At 37.8% G+C, this 24,482-nt stretch overlaps 4 protein-coding genes across 8 annotated transcripts in view; 2 read left to right on the top strand and 2 right to left on the bottom strand.

The window, feature by feature from the left end:
• LOC118424537 (trichohyalin-like) overlaps nucleotides 1-24,482 on the top strand; it is a 565,429-nt gene that overhangs the window by 214,095 nt on the left and 326,852 nt on the right. The gene's annotated exons all lie outside the window — the stretch shown is intronic.
• LOC118424573 (ras-related protein Rab-18-B-like) lies at nucleotides 6,358-10,458 on the bottom strand. The gene is made up of 6 exons (XM_035833201.1): nucleotides 10,274-10,458; nucleotides 9,745-9,800; nucleotides 9,065-9,126; nucleotides 8,720-8,792; nucleotides 8,410-8,528; nucleotides 6,358-8,180 (listed from the first exon to the last, which is right to left on the bottom strand). Exons 1-6 carry the CDS (start codon nucleotides 10,339-10,341, stop codon nucleotides 7,941-7,943), a joined length of 618 nt encoding a protein of 205 aa, XP_035689094.1. The 5' UTR covers nucleotides 10,342-10,458; the 3' UTR covers nucleotides 6,358-7,940.
• On the top strand, nucleotides 10,679-13,767 carry LOC118424572 (kinetochore protein Spc25-like). 3 transcript variants are annotated; one of them, XM_035833200.1, is made up of 8 exons: nucleotides 10,679-10,770; nucleotides 11,071-11,226; nucleotides 11,683-11,748; nucleotides 12,029-12,175; nucleotides 12,479-12,583; nucleotides 12,835-12,927; nucleotides 13,061-13,204; nucleotides 13,295-13,767. In XM_035833200.1, exons 2-7 carry the CDS (start codon nucleotides 11,079-11,081, stop codon nucleotides 13,177-13,179), a joined length of 678 nt encoding a protein of 225 aa, XP_035689093.1. In that variant the 5' UTR covers nucleotides 10,679-10,770; nucleotides 11,071-11,078; the 3' UTR covers nucleotides 13,180-13,204; nucleotides 13,295-13,767. The 3 variants fall into 3 exon arrangements, with proteins under 3 accessions (XP_035689093.1, XP_035689091.1, XP_035689092.1); XM_035833198.1 differs by having other exon boundaries at nucleotides 13,061-13,767; XM_035833199.1 differs by having other exon boundaries at nucleotides 10,691-10,709; nucleotides 13,061-13,767.
• Nucleotides 16,372-24,482, bottom strand: part of LOC118424546 (nostrin-like) — a 13,823-nt gene continuing 5,712 nt past the window's right edge. Inside the window, exons 4-17 of one of the 3 annotated variants that reach the window (XM_035833158.1) lie at nucleotides 24,328-24,390; nucleotides 23,300-23,381; nucleotides 23,121-23,183; nucleotides 22,830-22,940; nucleotides 22,264-22,488; nucleotides 21,223-21,342; nucleotides 20,774-20,882; nucleotides 20,471-20,527; nucleotides 19,778-19,866; nucleotides 19,196-19,324; nucleotides 18,400-18,489; nucleotides 17,616-17,805; nucleotides 17,073-17,171; nucleotides 16,372-16,703 (exon numbers count right to left, since the gene is read on the bottom strand). In XM_035833158.1, the coding sequence (XP_035689051.1) occupies nucleotides 16,570-16,703; nucleotides 17,073-17,171; nucleotides 17,616-17,805; nucleotides 18,400-18,489; nucleotides 19,196-19,324; nucleotides 19,778-19,866; nucleotides 20,471-20,527; nucleotides 20,774-20,882; nucleotides 21,223-21,342; nucleotides 22,264-22,488; nucleotides 22,830-22,940; nucleotides 23,121-23,183; nucleotides 23,300-23,381; nucleotides 24,328-24,390 (1,561 nt within the window). In that variant the 3' untranslated portion in view covers nucleotides 16,372-16,569. The remainder of the gene's footprint in view (nucleotides 16,704-17,072; nucleotides 17,172-17,615; nucleotides 17,806-18,399; nucleotides 18,490-19,195; nucleotides 19,325-19,777; nucleotides 19,867-20,470; nucleotides 20,528-20,773; nucleotides 20,883-21,222; nucleotides 21,343-22,263; nucleotides 22,489-22,829; nucleotides 22,941-23,120; nucleotides 23,184-23,299; nucleotides 23,382-24,327; nucleotides 24,391-24,482) is intronic. The other 2 variants (XM_035833159.1, XM_035833160.1) reach the window with 2 other exon arrangements.

Below are 24,482 nucleotides of genomic sequence, written 5' to 3'. Positions count from 1 at the left end.
AGAGTGAATTCTGAACAAGATTTTCATTTCATAGTGCTATCATCTGACTGATATTTACAATGTGGTCATTTTTTCTGTGCTATTATTACCCAGGTTTGAGGAACTTAGTGCAAATTTGGATATTGATTCACCTCAGTGCCCAATTAATGTACAAAAGACTCAGACACATTAGTGTTATAAACCTGAATAGGGGCAGGTAATCAATACTAGAAAAACATAGCTATTTATTATTAACAATACTATTTACATTATAATAATAACTCTTCACCAAACTGGACTTTTCTTATCTTTATTTATCACAGAAACATTGTTACAATGAGGATTTGATTAGATGAGTATCTGTTACAGTGTGTACAAACTTATTTCAAATACAAAAATGTATTTCGTTTCACTTCCTAAATATTTTTAAAGTATTGGAAGAAGTTGACACATAAACAATATTAATTGCATTATTTATGTGCAGTAAAATGTGACCACATGCTATCAATAGCCTAATAAAATGTAGGAACATGGCACAAGCGGGCTCCCCTTCTGAGTACAGAAAGGAAATGTTTTATAACATTTAGTTATGACGTAGAAAATTTCAATTGTAAAATGTACCTTTATTAACATTTACAAACAAATTGTTTTTTTCTCTTCTTAATAAATGACAACAATACAGGTAAGTAAGGTGTGTTTCCTTTTATAACAGGCCAGGTAAGACGCCGTACAGGTAAGTAAGGTGTGTTTCCTTTTATAGCAGACCAGGTAAGACACCGTACAGGTGAGTAAGGTGTATTTCCTTTGATTACAGACCTGGTAAGACACCATACAGGTGAGTAACGTGTATTTCCTTTGTTCACAGACCAGGTAAGACACCGTACAGGTGAGTAACGTGTATTTCCTTTGTTTACAGACCAGGTGAGACAACATACAGGTGAGTAACGTGTATTTCCTTTGATAACAGGCCAGGTAAGACACCATACAGGTGAGTAACGTGTATTTCCTTTCATTACAGACCAGGTAAGACACCGCACAGGTGAGTAAGGTGTGTTTCCTTTGTCTATAGACCAGATAGGGTATTACACAGGTGAGTAAGGCGTCTTTCCTTTGCCTATATACCATATAGGCCATTATACAGGTGAGTAAGGCGTCTTTCCTTTGCCTATAGACCAGATAGGGTATTAAACAGGCGAGTAAAGCAACTCTCCTTTGCCTATAGACCAGATAGGGTATTAAACAGGCGAGTAAAGCAACTCTCCTTTGCCTGTAGACCAGATAGGGTATTATACAGGTAAGTTAGGTGTCTTTCCTTCGCCTATATACCAGATGGGGGCATTATACAGGTAAGTAAGGTGTCTTTCCCTTGCCTATATACCAGATAGGCCATTATACAGGTGAATTAGGTGTCTTTCCTTTGCCTATAGACCAGATAGGCCATTAAACAGGTGAGTAAGGTGTCTTTCCTTTGCCTATAGACCAGATAGGCCATTATACAGGTAAGTAAGATGTCTTTACTTTGCCTATAGACCAGACAGGGTATTATACAGGTGAGTAAAGCAACTATCCTTTGCCTATATACTACAATATATGCCATTATACAGGTGAGTAAAGCGTCTTTCCTTTGCCTATAGACCAGATAGGTATTAAACAGGTGAGTAAAGCAACTTACTTACCTGTATAATGCCCTATCTGGTCTATAGGCAAAGGAAAGACGCCTTACTCATCTGTGCGGTGTCTTACCTGGTCTGTAATCAGAGCAAATACACGTTACTCACCTGTACGGTGTCTTACCTGGTCTGTTATAAAAGGAAACACACCTTACTTACCTGTATGGTGTCTTACCTGGCCTGTAGTCAAGGAAACACACCTTACTCACCTGTACGGTGTCTTACCTGGTCTGTTATCAAAGGAAATACACGTTACTCACCTGTACGGTGTCTTACCTGGTCTGTAATGAAAGGAAATACACGTTGCTCACCTGTAAGGTGTCTTACCTAGTCTGTAGTCAAGGAAACACACCTTACTCACCTGTACGGTGTCTTACCTGGTCTGCTATAAAAGGAAACACACCTTACTTACCTGTACGGCGTCTTACCTGGCCTGTTATAAAAGGAAACACACCTTACTTACCTGTATTGTTGTCATTTATTAAGAAGAGAAAAAAACAATTTGTTTGTAAATGTTAATAAAGGTACATTTTACAACTAAATGTTATAAAACATTTCCTTTCTGTACTCAGAAGGGGAGACCGCTTGTGCCATGTTCCAACATTTTATTAGGCTATTGATAGCATGTGGTCACATTTTACTGCACATAAATAATGCAATTAATATTGTTTATGTGTCAACTTCTTCCAATACTTTAAAAATATTTAGGAAGTGAAACGAAATACATTTTTGTATTTGAAATAAGTTTGTACACACTGTAACAGATACTCATCTAATCAAATCCTCATTGTAACAATGTTTCTGTGATAAATAAAGATAAGAAAAGTCCAGTTTGGTGAAGAGTTATTATTATAATGTAAATAGTATTGTTAATAATAAATAGCTATGTTTTTCTAGTATTGGTTACCTGCCCCTATTCAGGTTTATAACACTGATGTGTCTGAGCCTTTTGTACATTAATTGGGCACTGAGGTGAATCAATATCCAAATTTGCACTAAGTTCCTCAAACCTGGGTAATAATAGCACAGAAAAAATGACCACATTGTAAATATCAGTCAGATGATAGCATTATGAAATGAAATTTTGTTCAGAATTCACTCTAAAATGGTTGTATGAGAAGCTATGCTACAACAGTCCCTCCCGCGATACTTATAGAACAGTCCCGCGAGGAGGTCACATGACTAGTGCCCGCCATTTTGAATTGCTATAGTTAAAGTATGGTAGTATCGTCGCCGTACATTTTGACCAAAAACAGGGACCTAAAATGCTTGTAAAGCACGGAAACTCCGTACACATCAATGGGACACCATCTTGAACATGTTTGTGGCGGTAGGTTTAGGTGTCGTTGCGCGACGGCCGATATTTTTGTGGATATAGTGGGCATTCGCTAAAAAGACATTTTGCTGGGCGTTCGCTAAAAAGACCATCGAGAATCGAAAACTTTGATTTATGTCACTTCGGGTCAACGGATTGACTTGAAACTCAGGATTAATACATGGGAGCACAACGTGGACATATTCCAAGCAAAAAAAATTAGATTCGTGCAGCGCGGACTTCTCTAGAGTGGGCGTTTGTGGGCATTCGCTAAAAAGACCCTCCCCACCATGGTAACTTGAGGTACCTACAGGGTATGCCCAATTTTTAAGAAAATCTCAATTGTATTTTCAATGTCATCGTTACTGTTGGTGTGAATCATCCCTTGCCTCGTTCCAAGACTAAAATACCATTTTGTATTTTTTTCACTTGTTGAACTTGAGGCACCGTGCCCCCTGATATGGGTCAGCCGGGTAACCTATGCCCAAATTTTTCAAAACACTAATGGCATTTTTGTTAACGTGAAAAATGTGTGCAACCAGATTGTGTATTCTTTGTCAGATTGTGCCAAGGGTTTTTCTGGTGTAGCAGAAATCATAAATATGTACTTACCTGCAATATTATACTCTTGTCTCTACTATCAGCCAGGTTCCTACCGACCGGGCGAGGTTGTCGCAGTTGGTACTGAGATTCAGTCGCAGAAGATGGCTCAGAAACAGTGACACTTACCTCCTTCCATCTTGTTGCAGGTATTTATCTACTTAATCAATGATAATAAGTTAATCTATTCCTTACCCCAACTTGCCTTTCTTTCTTTATTGAATTCTTCATTTCATTATTGGATCATTCTGAATCTTTCGCCACAAGAAAGAAAGAAGTCATAAGAAAGATGATGATGTAGATGAACATCAGACGTGGTACTGGAGTAGGTCGTCATCCCCTCAGATGGAAGAACATTATCACCATGATGGTAGACATGTTAATCATGAAACTCAAATAATTTTGTTTTTCAGGTGGAGTGTAGATTGCACCAAGTACCAGATGTAGCTGATATAAGACTGGAGAGCGGAGCGGAGATATTGAATGGTAGAGGTCAAACATAATGTTGACAAGTTGTGCAGCCAGTGCTATTAGCATTAAGTTTGTTAAAGAATACTGTTGCTACCAGTAACCACAGAAAATGATGAGTAAGCCTGTTATTTTTGTAAAAAGTAGTTTACATTGCATTATACTATTTATAGTATTGATTAAATAAGGAGAAGTTCATGTACCTGCAAGTACATCAAAGAAATCTGTGTCGATTGTATGTATCCTGAAGACTGAGCCTTTGACCTTGAAAAATGTTGAACTTGTCCTAATAAATTTAGTGTTTACACAATGTCTACCTATTGATATTTTATCTCTTATTAGTACAAACATCTGTCTTCTATATTTTATTACAAATGTATCTAAGTGTAAAGTTGTACTGTTGATACAGTGTAACATCATGGCTCAACATGAAAATAATGCGACATATTCACACACTTACCTTTCATTATAAGGCAATTAATATTGCTGATATTCTATAGATGTGACATTGTTGGTAATATAAGATACCATAATGTTGTGTACATTGCAAAAGTATATGAAGTATGATATTTAATCTTCTACAATGCGACTCAACTGGTGCAAAAAACACCATTGACTGTAACCCAAAATGTGAACTTTTAAACCCAAATTTACTTATTTCTTAAAGAATAAGGTAAGATGACAATTATTGTGTGAAAGGACACCAGTGGGTGCTGCATACATCGACCCTGTGTAAAAGCATAATAAAATGCCATGAATGTTCAGAACTCTGTGGAGTGATTCTATGTAGTACATATTACGGGGAAATAAGATAAAACAAGCTTTGCAGCCTTTACTTACCTTTTCATCACCCCTCAAAAAAGGTATTTTTTTGATTTTCATCGTTTATCGCGCAGCCGGCCATATCTGAGGGTAGGTTTTGGCAACTTTGTGGAGCCATATCTCAGCAACCGTTCAAGCCATTCGCTTCATCTAAAAAGCATTTTACTCCTCTTGGTTAGCTCTTTCAGAAACAGTAAAAACAGTCATTGTATTGTGTTTTTGCCAAGGCACAGCATTTTGCCTTGCCGGGCTTGAAGTGCTGACCTACTTTTTCCTGACGATATCCCTAACACGCGGCAAGGCACAACTTTTTTTAAAAGATTTCTTGTTTTGTGTGTGTCTTGTTTGATGGACTCAACCAGGTAATCAGCACCACGGCTAGCACCCATTTATAACTTGTGAGCATTCCATCTTTTGTATATGAGAGCCATATCCTACAACATTTAGAAGAGCCAAAAACTGACCAAGAAAACCACACAGTCAAGGGACTGTTAAAGGGGCATTCCACTCCACACTGGAGTGTTATTTTCCGATATATATTAATTATAGGAAGTAATAAATGCATACTACTTCACCAGGGCTCTAGCCAGCGTCCGTTTTTCCGTCAATTACCGGAAAATTTGCTGCGTGTGACGGAATTTTTTTAGAACCACTCCGTCAACCATGACGGACAAAAATCCTTGGTGGAAGCTACAGGCGGCTTGGGGACGCCGTCCACGGCCGTAAAAGCCACACACGGTTTGTTTTGCTATTGTTATTATTGTTGACGAAGTGTGTCGGCACACTTAAGCATACGATAATCTCATTAAAAACCCGTTTTTCGAGGTCTCAGTTCAGTTTTTCTAACTCATGGAAGAGTGTTTTCGCGATTTTCGCGACAATGGGAATTGGCTGACGGAAAAAAAATTCGAGCTGGCTAGAGCCCTGTACTTCACATTATACGATAAAGTACCCAGTTGATCCAAGTGCCCCAAAAGCATTCAGTCTTCTACTTGACTCCCCAAGTACCCTCTAATTCAATTAATCCTATGGCTGAATACAATGCAAAACTTTTAGTTAAGGTTGCAAGACTAATTTCAGGTTCGCTAAGAAATCTCGTCTTGTTATTTTATTCTTTGCTATCTTATGAGTAATTTGCCTTCTCGGTGTGCTTAGCGAACCTCGTTTATTCCGAAAATGTTGCACGATAAAGTGTCTATGCGTATAGAGAATGCATGGGTAGGGTCTGCATGGGTCTAGTGAATGTCATATTGTTTTACAAAATACACATCGCACAATTAATCCCAAGGTGAATTCCACAAAATTCGGCTGATTATGTATTCATTGACACATTATCTATTGGAAAACACCACCCCCTTCCGGAGTGGAATGCCCCTTTAAAATATGGTCTATGCAGACAATGTTAACCAGTTTTACCTCTCCAATCTGTATAAAGACTGTAAAAACAAACTTTGTTGACAAAGTTTCTATGTCTACATGGAAGAAGGTGAAGTACAATTGCAGTTTCAATTTACACATTTGTATTTGTCTTACCGAAAAAAAAAAAGCAAATCACCATAGGGTGGACTTCACTGTGTCATGTGCATGTAGCTCTAATATGATAAATCCTTTATACAAAGAAAGAAAGTACCTAACATAAAATCAGCTGAAGTCTTCATAAAATAAGCATTAATAACAAGGAATGGACAATGACGATGATGAATAATGATATACATGTAAAAAGAACTTCAGCTTAAAACTGAGATAAAGTAAAGTTGCTATGCACCACAGGTAGTCTGCTAAACACCACAACACTCGAAAGACTTAGTATTCAACCTTTGGATTGGTCAACTAACAGGCTTTGGGAATATTGCAACAACAAACATTGAAAGCCTTAAAAACACACTATCCAACAGCAGAAGATCTTTTGTAGTCTCCACCTGTGTTTATTCATAGGTTTAACAAATAGGTAACATTTCAAATGCTATATCACATACGGATAGTTAATAACATACCATTTCATATCGTATCACTTTGTACTTCTGTTTGCACTGTATTTTGATGTCTTCCACTAATCTTGGTCCCTTCCAAATAGTTTGGCCTCTTAACACGTAATTTTTCTATGCTAAATCTACGCAAACAACAGCTCAGGTTGTGTTGAGTGCAATACCCTTGAGCTACTAGGAGTATCCCCTAGTTTTTGGAGAAGAATTTTAAAAATATGTACCAGTCTTGCACACAAGGTACTAGCTTCAATGCTGTTGGGAATTTTTCTACTAATTCTAGGTAAATCAAATATGACAGACAGTATTTCTAAGTTACAACCAAAGTGTATTAGATCAGCAGTTCATTGAGATGGAAGAAAATGTTTCTTTTAACATCCATTCCTTGTGTGTGTATGTATGCTTTACATAATACACATCTAAGGACGATGCAGATGTACAGTTGCTCTATAAGATTCTACGTAACCCTAACCTCAAATACAATATAATATGCAGATGTAGCCTCAAACAGAAGTTAACATTTTGTACCCCCAATTCAAGTGGTTAGTACATGGACATTGCTAGTGCACAAAGTTAAATAGCAAACCTTTCTACAATAAAGTTAAACAAATGTTTGTTAAACAGAGTTTCTGTTTCAAACTTTTACTGGAAGTATTATAGTTATAACTCATTGATGCCACCATATTCTTCCTCAATATGACAAATTCCTTAACAGTCATGATTTCGCTGTATTCCTTTGGGCAGTGCTAAACAAATATTAAATGTTCAAATTTACATAGTAATGTACTCAAGCAAAAAAATTTCTAAACATACATCTGTTATAACATTTACTATCTGTCTAACAGAGCTGTGTAGCTCTTTTGAGAAGCTAACCCTCGCCCTACCCCCAGTACTACACCCTTTAGCCTCTACCTGGCTCCTCAGGTTGCTGGAAACATAGTAGAAATTGGCTAAATAGACACAAACACACCAGAGGAGTTGGTTGGTTGAGGAGTAAAGTTTGCTCCCTAAGGTCTTCTGGTGTGTTTTGTGTCTATTTGGCCGATTTCTACTATTTTTCCAGCAACCCGGGGAGCCTGGTAGAGGCTATACCCCTGTACAAGTCTACACAAGTGAACAGTAACCGGCACAACTGTTAACAGCAGCAGACCCTGTATCAGTCAACGACACGCCTTTAGGTTGGGAGTCGCTCTCCCAGAGTCCCGGCGTCTGGATGATTTTTTCCACCAGTTCCTCAAAGGCGCACTGGACGCCTTCTCTCGTCTTGGCGCTGGCCTCGATAAACAGCATCTGGTGTTTCCTGGCAAACTTCAGTCCCTCGTTCCTGTCAACTTCTTTCTTATCCTGAATGGGGGATAAAATAAAACAAAGGTCAATTCTTCAGTCTGCTGACATTCTTGAACATAAGGAATCAGTACAGACACTTAACACTTTACTATTACAACTAATTGCTGCAGTATCATACCAACTTGTAGAGAAGATTTAGAGAAGATACTGTATTAACCAGTGACGTTTCTACAGTTAAGATGTTTACAAAATAGCTCAGTACTTGAACTGAACTGAGAGTACTTGCCTTGTCTATTTTGTTTCCGACTAACATCTTGACAATGTCTTGTTTGGTGGAGAATGTTTCCAGTTCGCTCAGCCACTGTTCCAGTCTGTTGAAGGAGTTTCTACTGCTGACATCATAAACTAGAGAAACAAAACATGTTAACACCAAGAATTGACCACTTTTGTACTATCCTTTTCAAAAACTGAAGAGCTGACAAGACCACTGCTGAAGAAAACATAACTTCTATGAGATAGGTGATAACTAATTCTAAGTGGTATGGATATACATTTGTATATACACACAAAAAAGTGGGGAACAACTGGGTACTGACCTAGAATAACCCCCTGGGCCCCTCTGTAGTAGCTTGGTGTGAGTGTGCGGAACCTTTCTTGGCCAGCCGTGTCCTATAAACAAAATTAGAAACAAATTAGCATTGCAAACATGCTCAGCTCTCGCCCATTCCTTCTCTAATGACAGTTAGTGTACTATTTACATTACAGCATGTCAAAAGTTAGCATTGACTGAACTTTTTATTGAGCACTTTTCACAACTTGTCCCTTGGAGTTGGACTAGCACATGACCATGTGTAAACCATATGCACCTTCCTCCAACTTTCCAACCACACACACAGAAGTAGGTAGCAAAGTTCTGTATATACTATAGAAACAACACTCACCCAGATTGCTAATTTTGCCTTGTTTCCATCTACTGTAAGGGTTTTCACTTTGAAGTCAACACCTGCAATCAAGAAGAAAAACATTTAACCAATTTTATGATTTCTGTCTTATATCTAGGCAGACTGTGGCCACTCTGCAGATACACACTAAGACATATCAACAAGCACAATAAGTGATTACAAACCACCCATTTTTCATGAAGGAAAAAACTGTTATGAATATGATAACAGACTGTCCAATGTAATGACTTTTGAAAAGCTCCACATTTCTATCTTATCTTCTCTGACCCTACAGTATTTCACTCTCAATCGTGAAATTTCACAACTTACTGAGCACTGGTTCTTGTACCTACATCATTTGAGGGTAGGAAGATCACTCACTGTACATAGTATGTTTATCCAATTATGCCTTACTATGGATCACTGCAACTTGTTTCGCATGAACAAAAAGGTTTTTGCAACATATGGTAGATGAAGCAGTCGCATGCAGCACTGTAAATGTGTAATAATATTCATTGCCATATGCCACCCCTAAAAATGCATCATCAATATGCAATTCATGTTGATGTGGTAATTAATTTATAGCACTAGCAGATGGTGATACTGACAAGTGAAATGTATCATATATTGAAAATAGATCATAAGATAGTTTTTTTTTTTTTTAGTCATAGATGTCTCACCTATTGTTGCCGCTATCTCAGGATCAAATGTGTCGTCTGTGAACCTCAGCAACAAACTGGAAGGAAACAGTTTTCTTTGAATATAATTTGATATGAAATGTCAAAAATGATAATAATAAAAATGTCATGTCCTAAACACAAGCCTCAACCCTAAAACCTCTCATTAACATCTAACTTTCCAAATGAACACACTATAACGATGCACTTCCCAAACTGAGTCATAAAAAAGTTTTGCAGTAAAGAAAGTAAAGTAACACCCACAAATATTCACATAACATTTTGTTTATCAGGATTTGATGGACATTATTTCAGATAAATGACAATATCAAGAAAGAACAACGACTTTATAATATATCTGTGGTACGTGTATGTTATGTGCTATAAATCGTGCAGGTTATGGTTATTAAGATAAACGCAAAACTCTGTTGTAAATGCCAAAACTATGACGTTTCTGATACCGGACATCGCCCCACTAAAATTTGTTGACAACAAAAGTCTGTTGAAATTCCGACACTTAAAAAACACTAACCTGGATTTTCCTACGCCGCTTTCACCAATTATCAAAATCTTCAACGTTGTGAGGACGTCGTCGTCCATCGCTGGTGGTATGCCGTTGTAGAAAAGACGAGAATTTTCAGTAGAAACTGAGGCAAGACGTGTCAAAGTCTGACTCGGAACTCCCAAAATAATAATGGCGCAAGATCATGACGTAATCACGAGCCACCCCACAGCATGTCGGGAAAAATATCCGATTACAAAATAAATTCACTCAAAATTATAACTTCTAAGTGTGTGCAATATATGAATGAATATTATTTATTGCAATAATGGAGAATCTTTCAATTATGAATGATCGAAAAAAGACGAAAATTCAGGGACAGTTCCAAATACTGGTTTCTCATTGGTCAACTTTGACCTCAAGTTACTGGCGCCGTTTTGAAAACTGAAAACAACGACTTGAGAAGATAGAAACTTTCTTTCTGCTAGGGAAAACTACTTCAAGATTCATTATTTCTGTCTTATAAGGTAGGTATGATAGTTGTAGAGCCAAGGAACTATAGTCTGTTGTCTTAATTTGCCAAAAATTATAAACGTTGTACTAATTGATGAATTTCGGGCTGCTTGTCAAAGTTGTGGGGAGGGGGGCGACTGTAGCTCCTGATAGACAACATCAGTGATCACCCCCGTTTTATGTTTTACAGCAATCCGGTCGTCCTTGGTTGGGGGACTCCCACCTCATGTGATTTAATTTGAATCAAGATAAAAAATTAGATTTCTTTAATTTGGAACATTTTTGGAACGCAGTGCGTTTTCCTTCCTGTATAGATTGCGCCATGATGTTGGGAACCGAACTGCAGAACCTGGACGGGAATCTAAAACAGGTGCAGGAGGCCCTGCTGAACAAGTGGACAGGAGACGGGCTCACCAAGCACCTGGACGAACAGAAGCAGAAACATGCAGAGTGCATGGCACAGGCAAAGGGTGAGGGATCTAGTTGCAGTAACTGTTATATAGACTGGTATCCTATTATCACTGCCAAGTTTTTTCATCCTCTTATGCCAGGTAATACCCAGTTTGTGAAACTATTCCCCTGGTGATGAGATTCGTATGAGTCAAAAGTATGCTTGCAAGCCTTGAAGCAAATTCAATGTTCAGTGTGTCTTGTAGGCCGGTAGTAAAGCTCACCAACGCTGTTCGCACTCCGATCATCATGTGATGAGATTCGCACTCATGCGCATTTCATCACCTGGGGAATAGTTTTGCATGGTATACAGTATAGGCTTCTGCCTTTATTTTACATATTTACAACATCATCTTCTCCCATGTCTTGAATCCCCTGGATGACAACCCTCATGGCAGATCATTTCCAATCACTAAGTATTTACATGAAATGTCTGAAAAGTTGCCATAATCTTATTAAATGTTTCCTTGCTCCAGCTGACATCTCCAAGTTGGAGGATAGTGTGAACTCTTTTAAGATGCAGGCAGAGACCAACAGACAAGGTGAATTTATCATACATTTTAATGAGTTGACTTGTGGTATACGTGTATCTAAAATCTTCATCTCTGAAACTATAGTAACTTTTAATTAGCTATTAGGTTATACAAACTAACAAATCCAGGTGACTATTCACTAGAAATGTATTTTGAAACACAAACAGTGGTTCGACCAAGCAAGGAGTTTTTAACCTCTTTGGACCAAGACATGTTAAAAGCTTGTTCCAAAAGATGGTTATATAGATACAGATACTGAGACTCTTACCACTGTCATGTTGATTTGCAGCCTTCCAAGAGAGGATAGATTTGATGCAGACTGCCCGACAGGACATAGAGAAGGTGAAGATGCAGACTGAGGAGATGGGCCAGCAGGAGGCGGAGCTAAGGGGGATGATTGGCACATCAGTCAAGCAGATTGCAAAGGAAAAGGAGTGTAGGTGTTGTTCCTTCAATTTAAGCACTATCTATTATGTCAGGATTTTCCCATGAACTTATGCCTCATTAAATGATTTGCAATGTAATTACTGTTTTGGTCACTAATTGTGCGAGGCAAAGAATCTGATGAACAGTGAAGGCCAACTGCTGATGCAGATATACTTATATACATATATATTTTATTCTGGAAAAGTTGAACTGTAATTTCAAACATGAAAATTGGACTTAGCCAAATTTGCAACTGAACAGTTCCAGTAATTGTCAAGGAATGAACAATGTATTTTATGTTGCTCTATTGCAGTGATACAAGCTCAAGACAAAGTCACCAAGCAGAAAATGGAAGAACTGCAGAAAGCTGTGGGTTTCTTTAAGGACAGACTGGGACTCAAATTCAGAAAGTTGGATGGTGAGCTTCTTAATCTTCAGTGTCTTGATATTGAGCATGCCAAAAAAATCATAACTGTAGAAAAAAACTCAACTCGATATTTCAAAGCCCTATCAACTTTTTCACTGTATATTCCATGATGTGGTTTAACTTCATGTATGCATGCTTTGTATGCTTATTTTGCCAGTGTAAAGTGCATCTTTGTTAGATGAACTGCTTGTTGAAATTTGATATATTGTTTTCATAATACATTGTATGACTGTAAACCCCAGGGGGAAGGCTGCAGTTTGCATTCACAGTCATCGATGTCAAGAACCCAGACAGGGCCTTCGTCTTCACACTGAAGGTCGATAGCAAGTACGAAGGTCAGTGAGATATACACACACTTGTACATATTATTGGATTCAACTGTGAGATACATTTGAATTTGATGAATTCTAGTTCTTTGTTCGTTATCATTACTTAGTAAGATTATTTAACTCATCTTCTGTTCCACAGTGGTTGACTGTGACCCCAAGGTCGCTGACCTTGATGACCTGGTGGCCAAGTTGAACACCACCAACAACTTGTCAGCATTTGTGCAGACCATGAGGAAACGGTTCAAACAGCTGGTGTAGCTTTGCTGTTATCTCTTTTAGCCTGGTATCCAGCCGTATTATAGCTCCCGAGTCTCTTCTGTCCTCTCCACAAAAAGGAGAGGATAGAAGAGACTCGGGAGCTTTAATATGGCTGGATACCAGGCTGTATCTCTTCTACTCTGGAGTATTTCTACAGATATTCCTCTGTGGCTGTAAATAGTGTAGAATCTAGGACTGATGTATGTAACTTTCACAACTTATTGCCCTTCAAGTTGATACTATTACACTTAATTTTAATAGATTTAAAGATTGTCTGGAAATGTACATGTGTAAACCTTCAGGAATATTTTTCCTCTATTTTCACAACCCCATCCACCATGCTCTGACACTTAAAGTGATGTCTTATTTGATAAAGTGATAACTAATGCCAGACTAATAAAATCAAAATCAACTGTCTCAAATGAAAATGAACAAATGAGTTTTTCTAGCTTTGCTTACTCATTTCATGCATTCACTGAGTTCGAATCAGTAAAAACTTTTGTTGATATTTTATGTACTGCAAGTTGTATGAAGTAGACCATTCATGTACAATAATATATCAATAAAAGACTTGCTGTGAATAAATTTCTGATGGTTTATTACTTCTGCATAGATCACAAGAGTGACAAACTGGATCCAACACTTCATAGAAGTGTTAAGGTAACAGATCCCGAATCACATACAAGTTTGTTATGGCATAGAGATAGAGTAAGGCACACTGATGTACATGTATCTACAATGCTTACCCATATTAGTCTTACACTTCAATCATAATTCCAGTTCTAGCCTGTCCTGAAACAGCTAGGATTGATGCATGATTGTCCTTCATGTTAGTATGAAGACTTGTGTATTTGTATATAAACATTTAGAACTACCCTAGCCAGAGTGCCATCCTATTTAGTTTACTGGCCTGCCACACATAGGATTGGATAAAATAAACAACTGACGATAGTTCCCTCCCCTGCGGTAAGGTAATATGCAAATCACATGTCACCCCACTGCTGCTATCCCTGTAAAACTTTACATTGGCCAAAGCCTCCTTCGCAGACATTTGGAGCGGCGGCACTCATTATTTGCATTGATCTGCGATGTTCAACATGGGCTAAGGTTGACTCAATACCTGGAAAGGGAGCTATGTCGCATCCAGTGTTCCCTCCAGAAGTCTGCGATGGAGGCTAACATTGGGTTAGTAAAAGGCAATACACATGTATATGCTGTCTAAAAGCAGCAGCCAGGCACATTTTTACCCTCCCCCCCCTCAGGTTTACAAACACATGATCTTGTGACAGATTTTCAGAACATACAATCTGTTCTCAAACCATATTGTCTTGTACATATTGTACATAAATCAGGGCTCTAGCCAGCTCGAAATTTTTTTCTGTCAGCCAATTCCCATTGTCGCGAAAACACTATTCCAGGAGTTAGAGAGACTGAACTGAGACCTTGAAAGACCGGTTTTAATGAGATTATCGTATGCGAAAGGGCACCGACACACATTGTCAACAATCATAACAATAGCAAAACAAACAGTGTGTGGCTTTTACGGTCGTGGACAGCGTCCCCAAGCCGCCTGTAGCTTCCACCAAGGAGCTTTTATCAGATTTTTGTCCGTCAAGGTTGACGGATTGGTTTTAAAATTTTTCCGTCACACGCAGCAAATTTCCGTCAATTGACGGAAAAACGGACGCTGGCTAGAGCCCTGAATCACTAACACATTACATGGAAAGGATAGGCAATGATTTTGTTAAAGCAACACGTTCGAACTACTAAGAATACTAGGATATGCATAAAACTATCTGTTTGGTCCAGTCTATAGTTGCTGTAACATACTCTGTTTAGAGACCAGAAAAACAGCAACGCAACAAATGCAAGCAAATTTAAAATCCTAAAGCTTCACACACATGCTGAATAAAAACCTAAAAGTATATCATATTCCTATATGAATATTGTGGCGATGCCTCAAGGGCAGAGCTTTTAACTAAACATTTTACAAATTAGATTTCTGCATAAATAATTGAATGATATATTTCTTACATAATTCAACAGAAGGTAAAAATGATTGGAAAATTTTCACAGTGACACAGTAACTTGGTACATCAAATTCAGTATATACATTCTAATGTAGCAAATCTGTCCCACTCAAAGAAAATGGCAGTTTTAAGTCAAAAAGACAATAAAATTTCCAACACCCCACATGGCAGATATATGATGTACATGCTTTTTTTGAAACTTGACAGAATAAGACAGGTTGACTTCCGTTATTGTGTACCTTTCCCCTCAAACTGTTTTCTCAAGGCCCATTGGGAATCAAAACATTAGGTAAGCTGAAAACATAATCTCTCTTTAAATGTATTAGCATTTAATTAGTATTTTCAATTAGTATTTCAATTGGATAATTGCACATACATGTCTATGACCTGAATAAAGTAAACTGTTCTATCTCCATAGGAAAAAACAACTAAGAAAATATTTTGCCTTCAAATTGGCTGATTTACAATATACATGTTCCCCTAAAACTTTGAGTATGCACCTTCAACTACTAATGTACAAATTAATTAAAATCACCCGTTAACCCAAATAATGTTAGTTTCCACATGATTAGCACACAAATACACATCAGAACACAAGGCAAACAATTCATAAATCAGTATATACAGATATGTTGGAATTTAAAAAGCAACTGATATCACAACTTGCTCGAAACTAAAAATTGACTCACTATACAACACCCCTACATGTACATTACAGCCAGCTTGATTTAGCCAACTTGTCTGAATATTTCCTATTGGTTAACAGATACTCAATACGATGATAAGAACAGTATTTTGAAGGTGAGAAGGATACATTTTATTTGAGAATGATATGAGGTACATGTAATCATATTTACTGTAAATGCATTTAAGTTCGCGGTGGTTTTAATTTCGCGGTAGCAACATGCAATACAGTCTCTTACTGTTAAGGAAAAATGTTTGCGGTGGTTTTAAATTCGCAGTAAAGCGGCCGCCGCGAAAACAGCAAACAAAGTTTCTGCATTAACAGTATATGGCAGCTTGTCATTCTTTACAAACAACCTAGGCAAAAATCAAGCTGCTCTAACCATGATAAAATGAGAAAGATTCTGATAACCTCTGTACTATAGTAACTGTACTACAGTAGATACAATGTATGTTACTACAGGCAAAGTATTGTGTTATCCCAAGGAGGTTTTAACCTCCTTGGTTATCCTAAACAATAGTACAAAATGTAATATACTAGATGCTTGCTGCTATGCACAACAGTTTCACTGTCAAAAAACTCCTCAGCTACACATGCTGCCAAACAGCTACTGTTAAACATGCTTCTGATTTGTTGATAAATCTAGATGTAGCCCCAAGTGCTGCAAGAGTTGTGTTACACTTCCGAGGAGCTGGCATGTCTTGTAGGAAGTTCTTCTACATAAGAAGCTGGGAAGTAGCCGGAATGTCCCCTCAACTCTCCACACCACCAGCCGTCTTCAAGCTTCTCATGTACATTAATGATGTCTCCTGTAAATATTAATTTATTCAAACTTCATAAAGAAACATACAAATAGTGAAACAGGTGACAACACCTCTCCAAGTTGTTTCCCCTAAATGCACAGTAGCATTCATAATCCGGAAGGTTGAAACTACATAGCAAAAGATTTGTTTGTTAAATGAAATAGGGCCTGGCAGAATTTTGTTCAATGGCTTCCAAATTAAGACCACTAACATTACGATAATGTTTAGATTAACTTGCATGTTTCTTACATCATTCCTATTGAAAAAATTTGCAAGGTTATATATTTCAGTATACATTTTTGCAAAATTGCCGAAGAAGAGTTTGTTATCTACCAATATGAGGGAAAGGAAGAGAGCCAATGTGTTGTTACTGACCTGGTTGTATGGATATCTCATCTTTCTCATTGCTAGTAAAGGCAAACTGTGCTTTACACTGGCATATCACCTCAGGAGGGCCATCATCAAACTCATTGTCTGTAACAAGAGAAAAGACAGGCTTATGAAGTGATTTTATACAGTCTTGTCTATGTAAACAGAACATACAGCTAGTGTCACTGACAAAAAAACAATGGATGTTGTTTGAAACGCCTGACCATTTCCAAAATCATATATCTTTTAGGCATAACATACAGTCAAAACAAGCATTGTATTGTACACTGTCAGGTACATTGTTTTTGTATGGATCAGTCCTAGGTGTTGGGTATGTCACATCTCTTACACAACTCTTAATGACAATGAGTAATTCCTTTATCATTCAGGTAACAAGGATAAGAAGATTTGAGGATCTTTATACAAAATAACTCAGTTCACATGACACTATTCTCCAGAATCTATGACTTCAGCAAGATATTTACAAAAGCATGCCATCCTTAGACAACTCTAGAAAACCTCCAGCCTGCCTAATCAAAGGATGTTTACCTGAGTAGCCATCGTAGGTTGAGTCTACAGAGTTAGTCTCCATCCTGGTAGGTTCAGACCTCATGGGTACAGAGTTTCCCTGTGGCATGAACGTGGCATGTCTGTGGGACACTCCACTCGCTTGTGGGGGGCCGGCTGTCGCTCCGAGGGTGATGACCGTCGGGATCCTCAGTGTACTATGCATAATCCCCTGAAAACAAACAAATAAAAAACAAAAATGGTGACATTTAGTAGTTTTTTGTACCGTGCAGTCACCGTGTTATGCCACTTGTTAGTACTGTGAGTCTGTACCATCTCTACTTCTCTGTATTTTTGGAGGAGGGAAAAATGACCTTTGATGCCACCATGTATTAATTGAAACTGTTAGCAATGTCCACCATTGCAGAGCTAAGTTGTTTTTCCCTGCTTTTCTGTTTCGTGTCGTAAGATGAAGATATTTGCCATTGCATTATGTTGAAATATGCCAAATTTTAAATTGAGGAATGCGTTCAGACTTAAGCTTGTTAAAAAAAACACTCTTGCTGTGTCAAGCAGAAACACAATTGCAGCACACTTCAAACTACTGTGATGAACACCAACTTAGCACTGCAATGTCTATATTATCAAATGGTATCCTTCACTTGTGAACGATGTAAAGCATCTTGTTCACTCGCGTGACAATACCATTTGATAGTATTTGACTGTAGAATGGAAAGAGCTTCAAGAAAGACAATGGTTTGCACAGAGCTGCAGAGAATGGACAGGAAAAAGTGCTGTTGGAAAAGACATAAGGGAGGTTTAATGCCTGAAACAACATGCTATCGCTCCGTAGAAGCATGCTTCCTGTAGAGTGGCGCCGAAGTCTCTTCAGGTGAACATTGGCAGTCCCCACATACTGCAAGCCAGGGGAACAAGTAGGTACAAAAATGAGGAAAAAAGAGGCGCCAAAGAACATAATATATCCAATTGTCTGCAAAGTTCCTATATGGTACACAAATAATTATTTTCACTGGTATCTCTCAATAACAGGTTTAGCACACTGAAGCTCTATTGGTTATGGGGTTTGGCAGCTGGGAGAAGGATAAGTCAAGTAAAGGGGCGGTTAAGAGGCTTAAACTCTTCAAGCTTCCTCCCTGTTCATTTCGCAGTACATGAATATAATTTTACTTTATCTGGACTTACGAAAACATAACATTACCCATCCTTTCTTTTGTGTATTCTTGGACTGTCCTTCCTTCTCTTTTAAAAGTACAATACAGGTGCCAAATAGAAAGTTACTAAAGCTACTCAGGATAGATTTTGTGAATTGTCAAGATGTTTCAGCTAGCATCATCAGCGTGATATACTAGTATCAATTCATAGTTTTGGGCTCAATACCTGTTAAGCTTCAGATTCCTTTCAGTCACTGAGGAAAGATAGTGGATGTTACCTGAAACGTCTGACCATTCCCAAAACCTTGGTATATCTTATTCCCTGGATGTCTAACATTCACTACATACAGTTAAGTTAGTTGCAACACTGTAACATGGAGAACAATAGAGATTTGTCTAGACCTTGAAAAGATGAATAACAGTCTACATTGTACCACATGAACCACCCACCTGTTTGTCCCTATGCTGTTCTATATACTGGCTGAGGGGATGCTCTGGTTTATTGTGGCCCTCTAGCAGTGCAAGTGTGCACTGCAGTTTGTGCTGACTGACTGTGAGCAGGTCAATCATGGCATTCAACTATATGGGAAAAGAGAACAATGATGTAACAAGATATAAAGGACTTGAAACTCAACAATCACAGTCAATGACATACACTGTGTTTTGCATATAGAATTCTGGTATCATTTGACAAAGTTTAAGTCCTTTCTGCACCAGATGGTGCATAAGGGGGTGCCCTTCTCCATTTTGATAGCCCTTGGGCCACACCACTTTGTGTAATCACTAAAGCAGGGGGCTAGTCTATTGGTAGTGGTGTGTGTTCATCTAAAACTCTTTTCCAAATGCTGAATGCTAAGCAGCATTTCTAAAGTCTTTGGTATGACTTGGCCAGGGATCAAACTCACGACCTACTGAATGCAAGGCAATCACTGAACCTACATGGCCATTGCACCGGTTATCATTTGATAAAGCCTTCTTGATTCTCTGATTTGAGTTTGATATCTTATAATGTTAATCTGGGTGGTTACTTACATGTAATAACTGCTGATGGACCTCTCCTTTAGCCTCAGAGTCTGCAAACCCTGGTCTGTCACTGTACACCTGGTGGAGGTGCTGCACACCTGAGGGACAAATACATGTTGATATACATGTAAAAATACGCCTTGAGATACATGTACCCTAGCCTGATTAAATCTCACTTATAGCAGCCCACCCAACATCTTTCCAGTTACACCCTTGGACAGCAGAGTCTGTGTTACACAGACTACACATACCCTACTGTCTGGGAAACAAGTGGGTGGAAACAAGACTCATGTACCCCAGTAGTGTGTTTCAGAAATGCTGTTAATCTCCCATAACACCACAACAGTTTACTACATGACAAAGTAGGTGTAGGTGACAGTGTAGCTAGTGGACATCATACAAGAAAACTTCAAAATGACTGCGTTACGAGCATAAAGCTGAGTGCACCAAAACATGAATCTCAAGCTTTGTTTTAGATAAGCATGATTTTAACATCTGTATACATCTTGTTGTGTGATTTTTAGTACTATTAAGAAAGGAAATCACAGAAATTCATGTTGATTAAGAGTACTGATAAGTTGACAGTTATGTTGAGAATGAAATTCAAGCAAAGATGCTAAGAAAGGCAAATTAAGGAATAAATATGAAAATAGTGAAACTGAAATACAATCAAAAGAAATTAATTTAAAATCAAAGGTTTACCTCTGAACAAGGCAGAGAAGAAATGTCGTTTAGAAGGAACATGACTAGATGTCGTGCCTCAAAGGGAGAAGGAATTAAGACAAACTTGAAATGATTACGTACACAAACAGCAAATCAAAAGGAATGTGCATGTGCAACATAAGGAAGCTCGAAGACAATCAAACTCAAATGGATATTAAATGTGATTACATACTCAAACATTTCTACAATGTCAGTAATACTAGAGTGAATCACTATATTTATAGTTATAGAAATAGGACAGAGAAAAGAATGTCAAATTTGAGTCATGGTGGAAGAAACAACCTTCTCTCGACTTCTTCTCCCGATCTATCTCTGTGTCAAGTCTGCGTAACTTCCTCAGAAGGGCAGATTTTCTTCTCTCTGTCTTCATTGTGTTGGTGGTGTCCTCTTCCTGTGGACAAAATAAAAAATATCTCTCATATCTGAAATCTGTCGATTGTAATTGCTTGAACAGTCTTAATGTCACAAGCATAGCACAAGAATTTTACCAAGACTACGTTTCAATTGGTAACCATTTCATAGCACAAGAATTGTACCATTAAGTTTCAATTGGTTATTACTGTAACAGTATCATCTACATGTTTAATTGGTCTATTGATATATGATACAACAAATGGAACTGCATACTGCTGCAGCAAGATATTTATTATGATAAACTTGTATTGTATGTTACTTGATACATGTACTTGATTTTCACAGATGTCTTTTTCATAGTTTAGTACTGTACTTACATAGCAGTCATACAGTAACTGTTCAGGTACATAGTCCACAGTCTTGTAGTGTTCTATCATGTGTGCTATATCAGCACTGATGTCCACACATAACACCGACTCTCCCAGTCTGTTACAACTCTGGGGGAAACAAAACAATGTTATATAATATATACTCACAAATGTGGAATCCCCTCTTAGACTAGGTTACATTGCTTCATGCAAAGAATGTTATTATAATAGGAATCATATTTGTGAACAATTATGAAAACAGAATTTGTTGACTATCATTTGATACTTGGATACCTGGCTATCACTGAATCTTTTTACATCAGGTTATTCAAAGATTGTTATCTATGATTTTGTGACAAATTCACAATGTCCATTTATTAGTTCTGACAATGCGATAAAGTACTACAAAGTACGAAAACTACCGGTATGTACATCAATCTTTCAAAATACGTGTCTTTTTCTTGAACTGTTTCCGTTCCGTTGAACGAATTGGATTTGTGTTTACCATAGACGAGTACTCAAAATAGTAGAGTGACATCTTAGTATATTACACATGTGTCATAATTCAGACTTACCCTATCACACAAATGTATCCTCCTTTTAGCTAGCTTAAGGGATCAAAGGTTCACAAGATAATATGATCATCTTATGTAAGAATTGTTGATGAAATATAATATTAGCTGAAATATCATAGACCTTAAGTTACATTTCTCAAAAGACCAACTTAATGTTACTTTAACCAAAATTTCAAAAGATCCTTTGGCCTTCTTCAAGAGTAGTGACCCACTGACATGTGATGTAATGTCAGTAGTGGGTCAATGATATATCTAGCTCTTATTATAATATAAGGCCTATGAAAAAATGTTGTGTTTCCTTTGTTAAACTGTATTGTATGAGTTTTGGCCAAAGTCTTAAGAAAAGATTTTTAAAAAAGAAGATAATCCCTACCTACCAACCCTAATTTTTCAGGACTGAAACAGGAAACACAACATTTTTTCCTAGGCCTATGCAATTGACCCAATGAGTAACCCATGTAAAATTTAGTCTTACATGCACCATCTTTGGCCCCATGTCTGACAGGAAAGTGTTGTACTTGTTGAGAAGTTCGTGCATGAACTTTATCCTCTCCTCCTCCAGGGTCTGCATCAGGGCACAGCACTTGTACGCCGACCCCTCCCAGTCATGGCGAGAACGTTCCGCTTTAACCACCAGATCCAGGTACTCTGTCTCACTCTTCTGTTGGTTGTCTTCTGCCTTCTTTTTCTTCTTGTTCAGCTGTTGAAGAATAACAAGAAGAAAATCATGAATACCTGAAAAAAATGACTATGTACTAACTAAATGCACTTGTTTGGTAATACATGTTTCACTCTTCGATTGGTTGTCTTCTGCCTTCTTTTTCTTCTTGTTCAGCTGTCCAGGAATGACAAGAAGAAAATCATGAATGAGTGTTTGCCTGAAAGAAGACAATGTACTAACTAAATGCACTTAATTGTTCAGTACTACATGTTCATATAGGTTTGGGCCTAAATGTAAGGAACGAATAGTTACATTTGAAATTGCTATAGATCAAGAACCAGATCTTCTTATGTCACTTTTATCATTTCTTGCTTTTTCACCTTGGAAATTTCCTTTTCAGAGAAGACTCTGCCTTTGCCACTGTTGACATCATCCAACTGTTCCTGTAGCCTTTCATTCTCCCGGGCATGGAGATATGTGGTCACCTTCATCTGAAATAGGGGAGAAGAGATGCTTAAGTATGTTGGACAGTTTATCTGAGCTTTATATATACAACAGCCCCACTGTGATAACAAAGATGACTAAAACATGCTTCTATTGTTGTGTTTTGCTCGATGCATTGATAATGAACGTTAACACTGGCAATGAGCACATCATTGGCAAACCAATACCTTGTTTTGTTCTGCTATTCTCTCTCCCAAGGATTTGGTAGCTTTCTCTACAGTTGTTTCCATCTGAAAAACAACAACAACTTAACGATCAGATCTACAGGTATTGATGGTTTTATATTCCAGAATCATAAACTCCAATGTGACTAATGTAAGAGTTGTATACTGTAACATGAACTCACAGGTTTTCTTGTTTTTGACTGGGCATCTATGAAACTTTTCAGGGGCTTCCAGGCATCTTCATTCAGAGCTGATGACAGGTTTCTGTAAATGGACAAAAATGTGTGTCATTTAACTAACTAATGTAATTATAAACATCTGTCTTTATTTATATCCATTATATAGTATTACATACATTATATACATATTTGTACTCTATTTAAGAGTTGAAGCAAGGAGGTTAACCTCCTTGGTTGAAGCATACACAAAGTTCTGCTTCCAGTATTCTCTGTCGTATATACTGTCAGTCATATGCATGGCTTTTTCATTTATATATCAGGGCTCGAAATACTGGGTGCATGTGCACCCAGGTGCACCCAAAATTGGAGATGTGCACCCAATCTTTTTCTGTGGGTGCACAGGGTGCACCCAAATATTTTCTTAGGTTTGTGTATGTAAAGATATCAAAGTATACTAGTATACATCATATTCTTGACATCTAAGTGTTAGAAAGATAATAAAAATGTCTGTCATGGTACTTGTTTAAGAATTTGATAGCTTGTAACTAAGTTTTATTACTAGGTTATTACTTCAATTTAAGTGGTGCACCCCAAAATTTTTTGGTGCATCCAATGTCTTAAGCTGGGTGCACCAGTGCACCTAATCCAAAAAATGAATTTCGAGCCCTGTATATTGAATAAAAAAAGAGACATCATAACCAATACATGAATAAAAATAAATCAGGCCTTCTGGTTCTAACCATGCTACTAGTACTTAGTAGTATCCAGTATTTGATTATACTGCAGCTGGGATCCCTGACACATACGTACAGGGGTTGGCAATAGTTGGTTAGTCTTCAAACCATGCTACACACAGAGTGAGACAAGATTAGTAGTACCACAGTAGTAGTAGTGATGATGAGTAGTAGTAGTAGTAGAAGCAGTAGTAGTACTTAAAGTTGAAAACAAACTTTTATCAGAGAGTTGGTCAATATAATGATCAATATGATCTCTGATCCATGTGTGTTTTAAAAAGGAGTTCTTATACGAACCTGTGCATTTCAGCCTCCAGTTCCATCTCTGTGGCCACACATGTCCATGTTGTCATCAGAGTTCTGTAAACGGTGTACTAGTACTGATGAGTTCTGAGTTCATGGGTTTGTTTTCAAGAATTGCATGCAAAATTACATGGGACTTGGACGCAACA

This window comes from Branchiostoma floridae, chromosome 10 (assembly GCF_000003815.2).
Source record: "Branchiostoma floridae strain S238N-H82 chromosome 10, Bfl_VNyyK, whole genome shotgun sequence".
NCBI classification, from domain to species: Eukaryota; Metazoa; Chordata; class Leptocardii; order Amphioxiformes; family Branchiostomatidae; genus Branchiostoma; species Branchiostoma floridae.
Note: the sequence above shows the minus strand (reverse complement) of the source record. Positions and strands in the feature narration are given on the sequence as shown.

Coding starts and splice junctions, on each gene's coding strand:
- LOC118424573 (XM_035833201.1), bottom strand. CDS start 10,341: ATGGACGACGACGTCCTCACAACGTTGAAGATTTTGATAATTGGTGAA. Junction 9,801..10,273: donor AGCGGCGTAGGAAAATCCAG/GTTAGTGTTTTT, acceptor GTTTCCTTCCAG/TTTGTTGCTGAGGTTCACAG. Junction 8,529..8,719: donor GGCCCAGGGGGTTATTCTAG/GTCAGTACCCAG, acceptor TTGTTTCTCTAG/TTTATGATGTCAGCAGTAGA.
- LOC118424572 (XM_035833200.1), top strand. CDS start 11,079: ATGATGTTGGGAACCGAACTGCAGAACCTGGACGGGAATCTAAAACAG. Junction 11,749..12,028: donor GGCAGAGACCAACAGACAAG/GTGAATTTATCA, acceptor GTTGATTTGCAG/CCTTCCAAGAGAGGATAGAT. Junction 12,584..12,834: donor CAAATTCAGAAAGTTGGATG/GTGAGCTTCTTA, acceptor TGTAAACCCCAG/GGGGAAGGCTGCAGTTTGCA.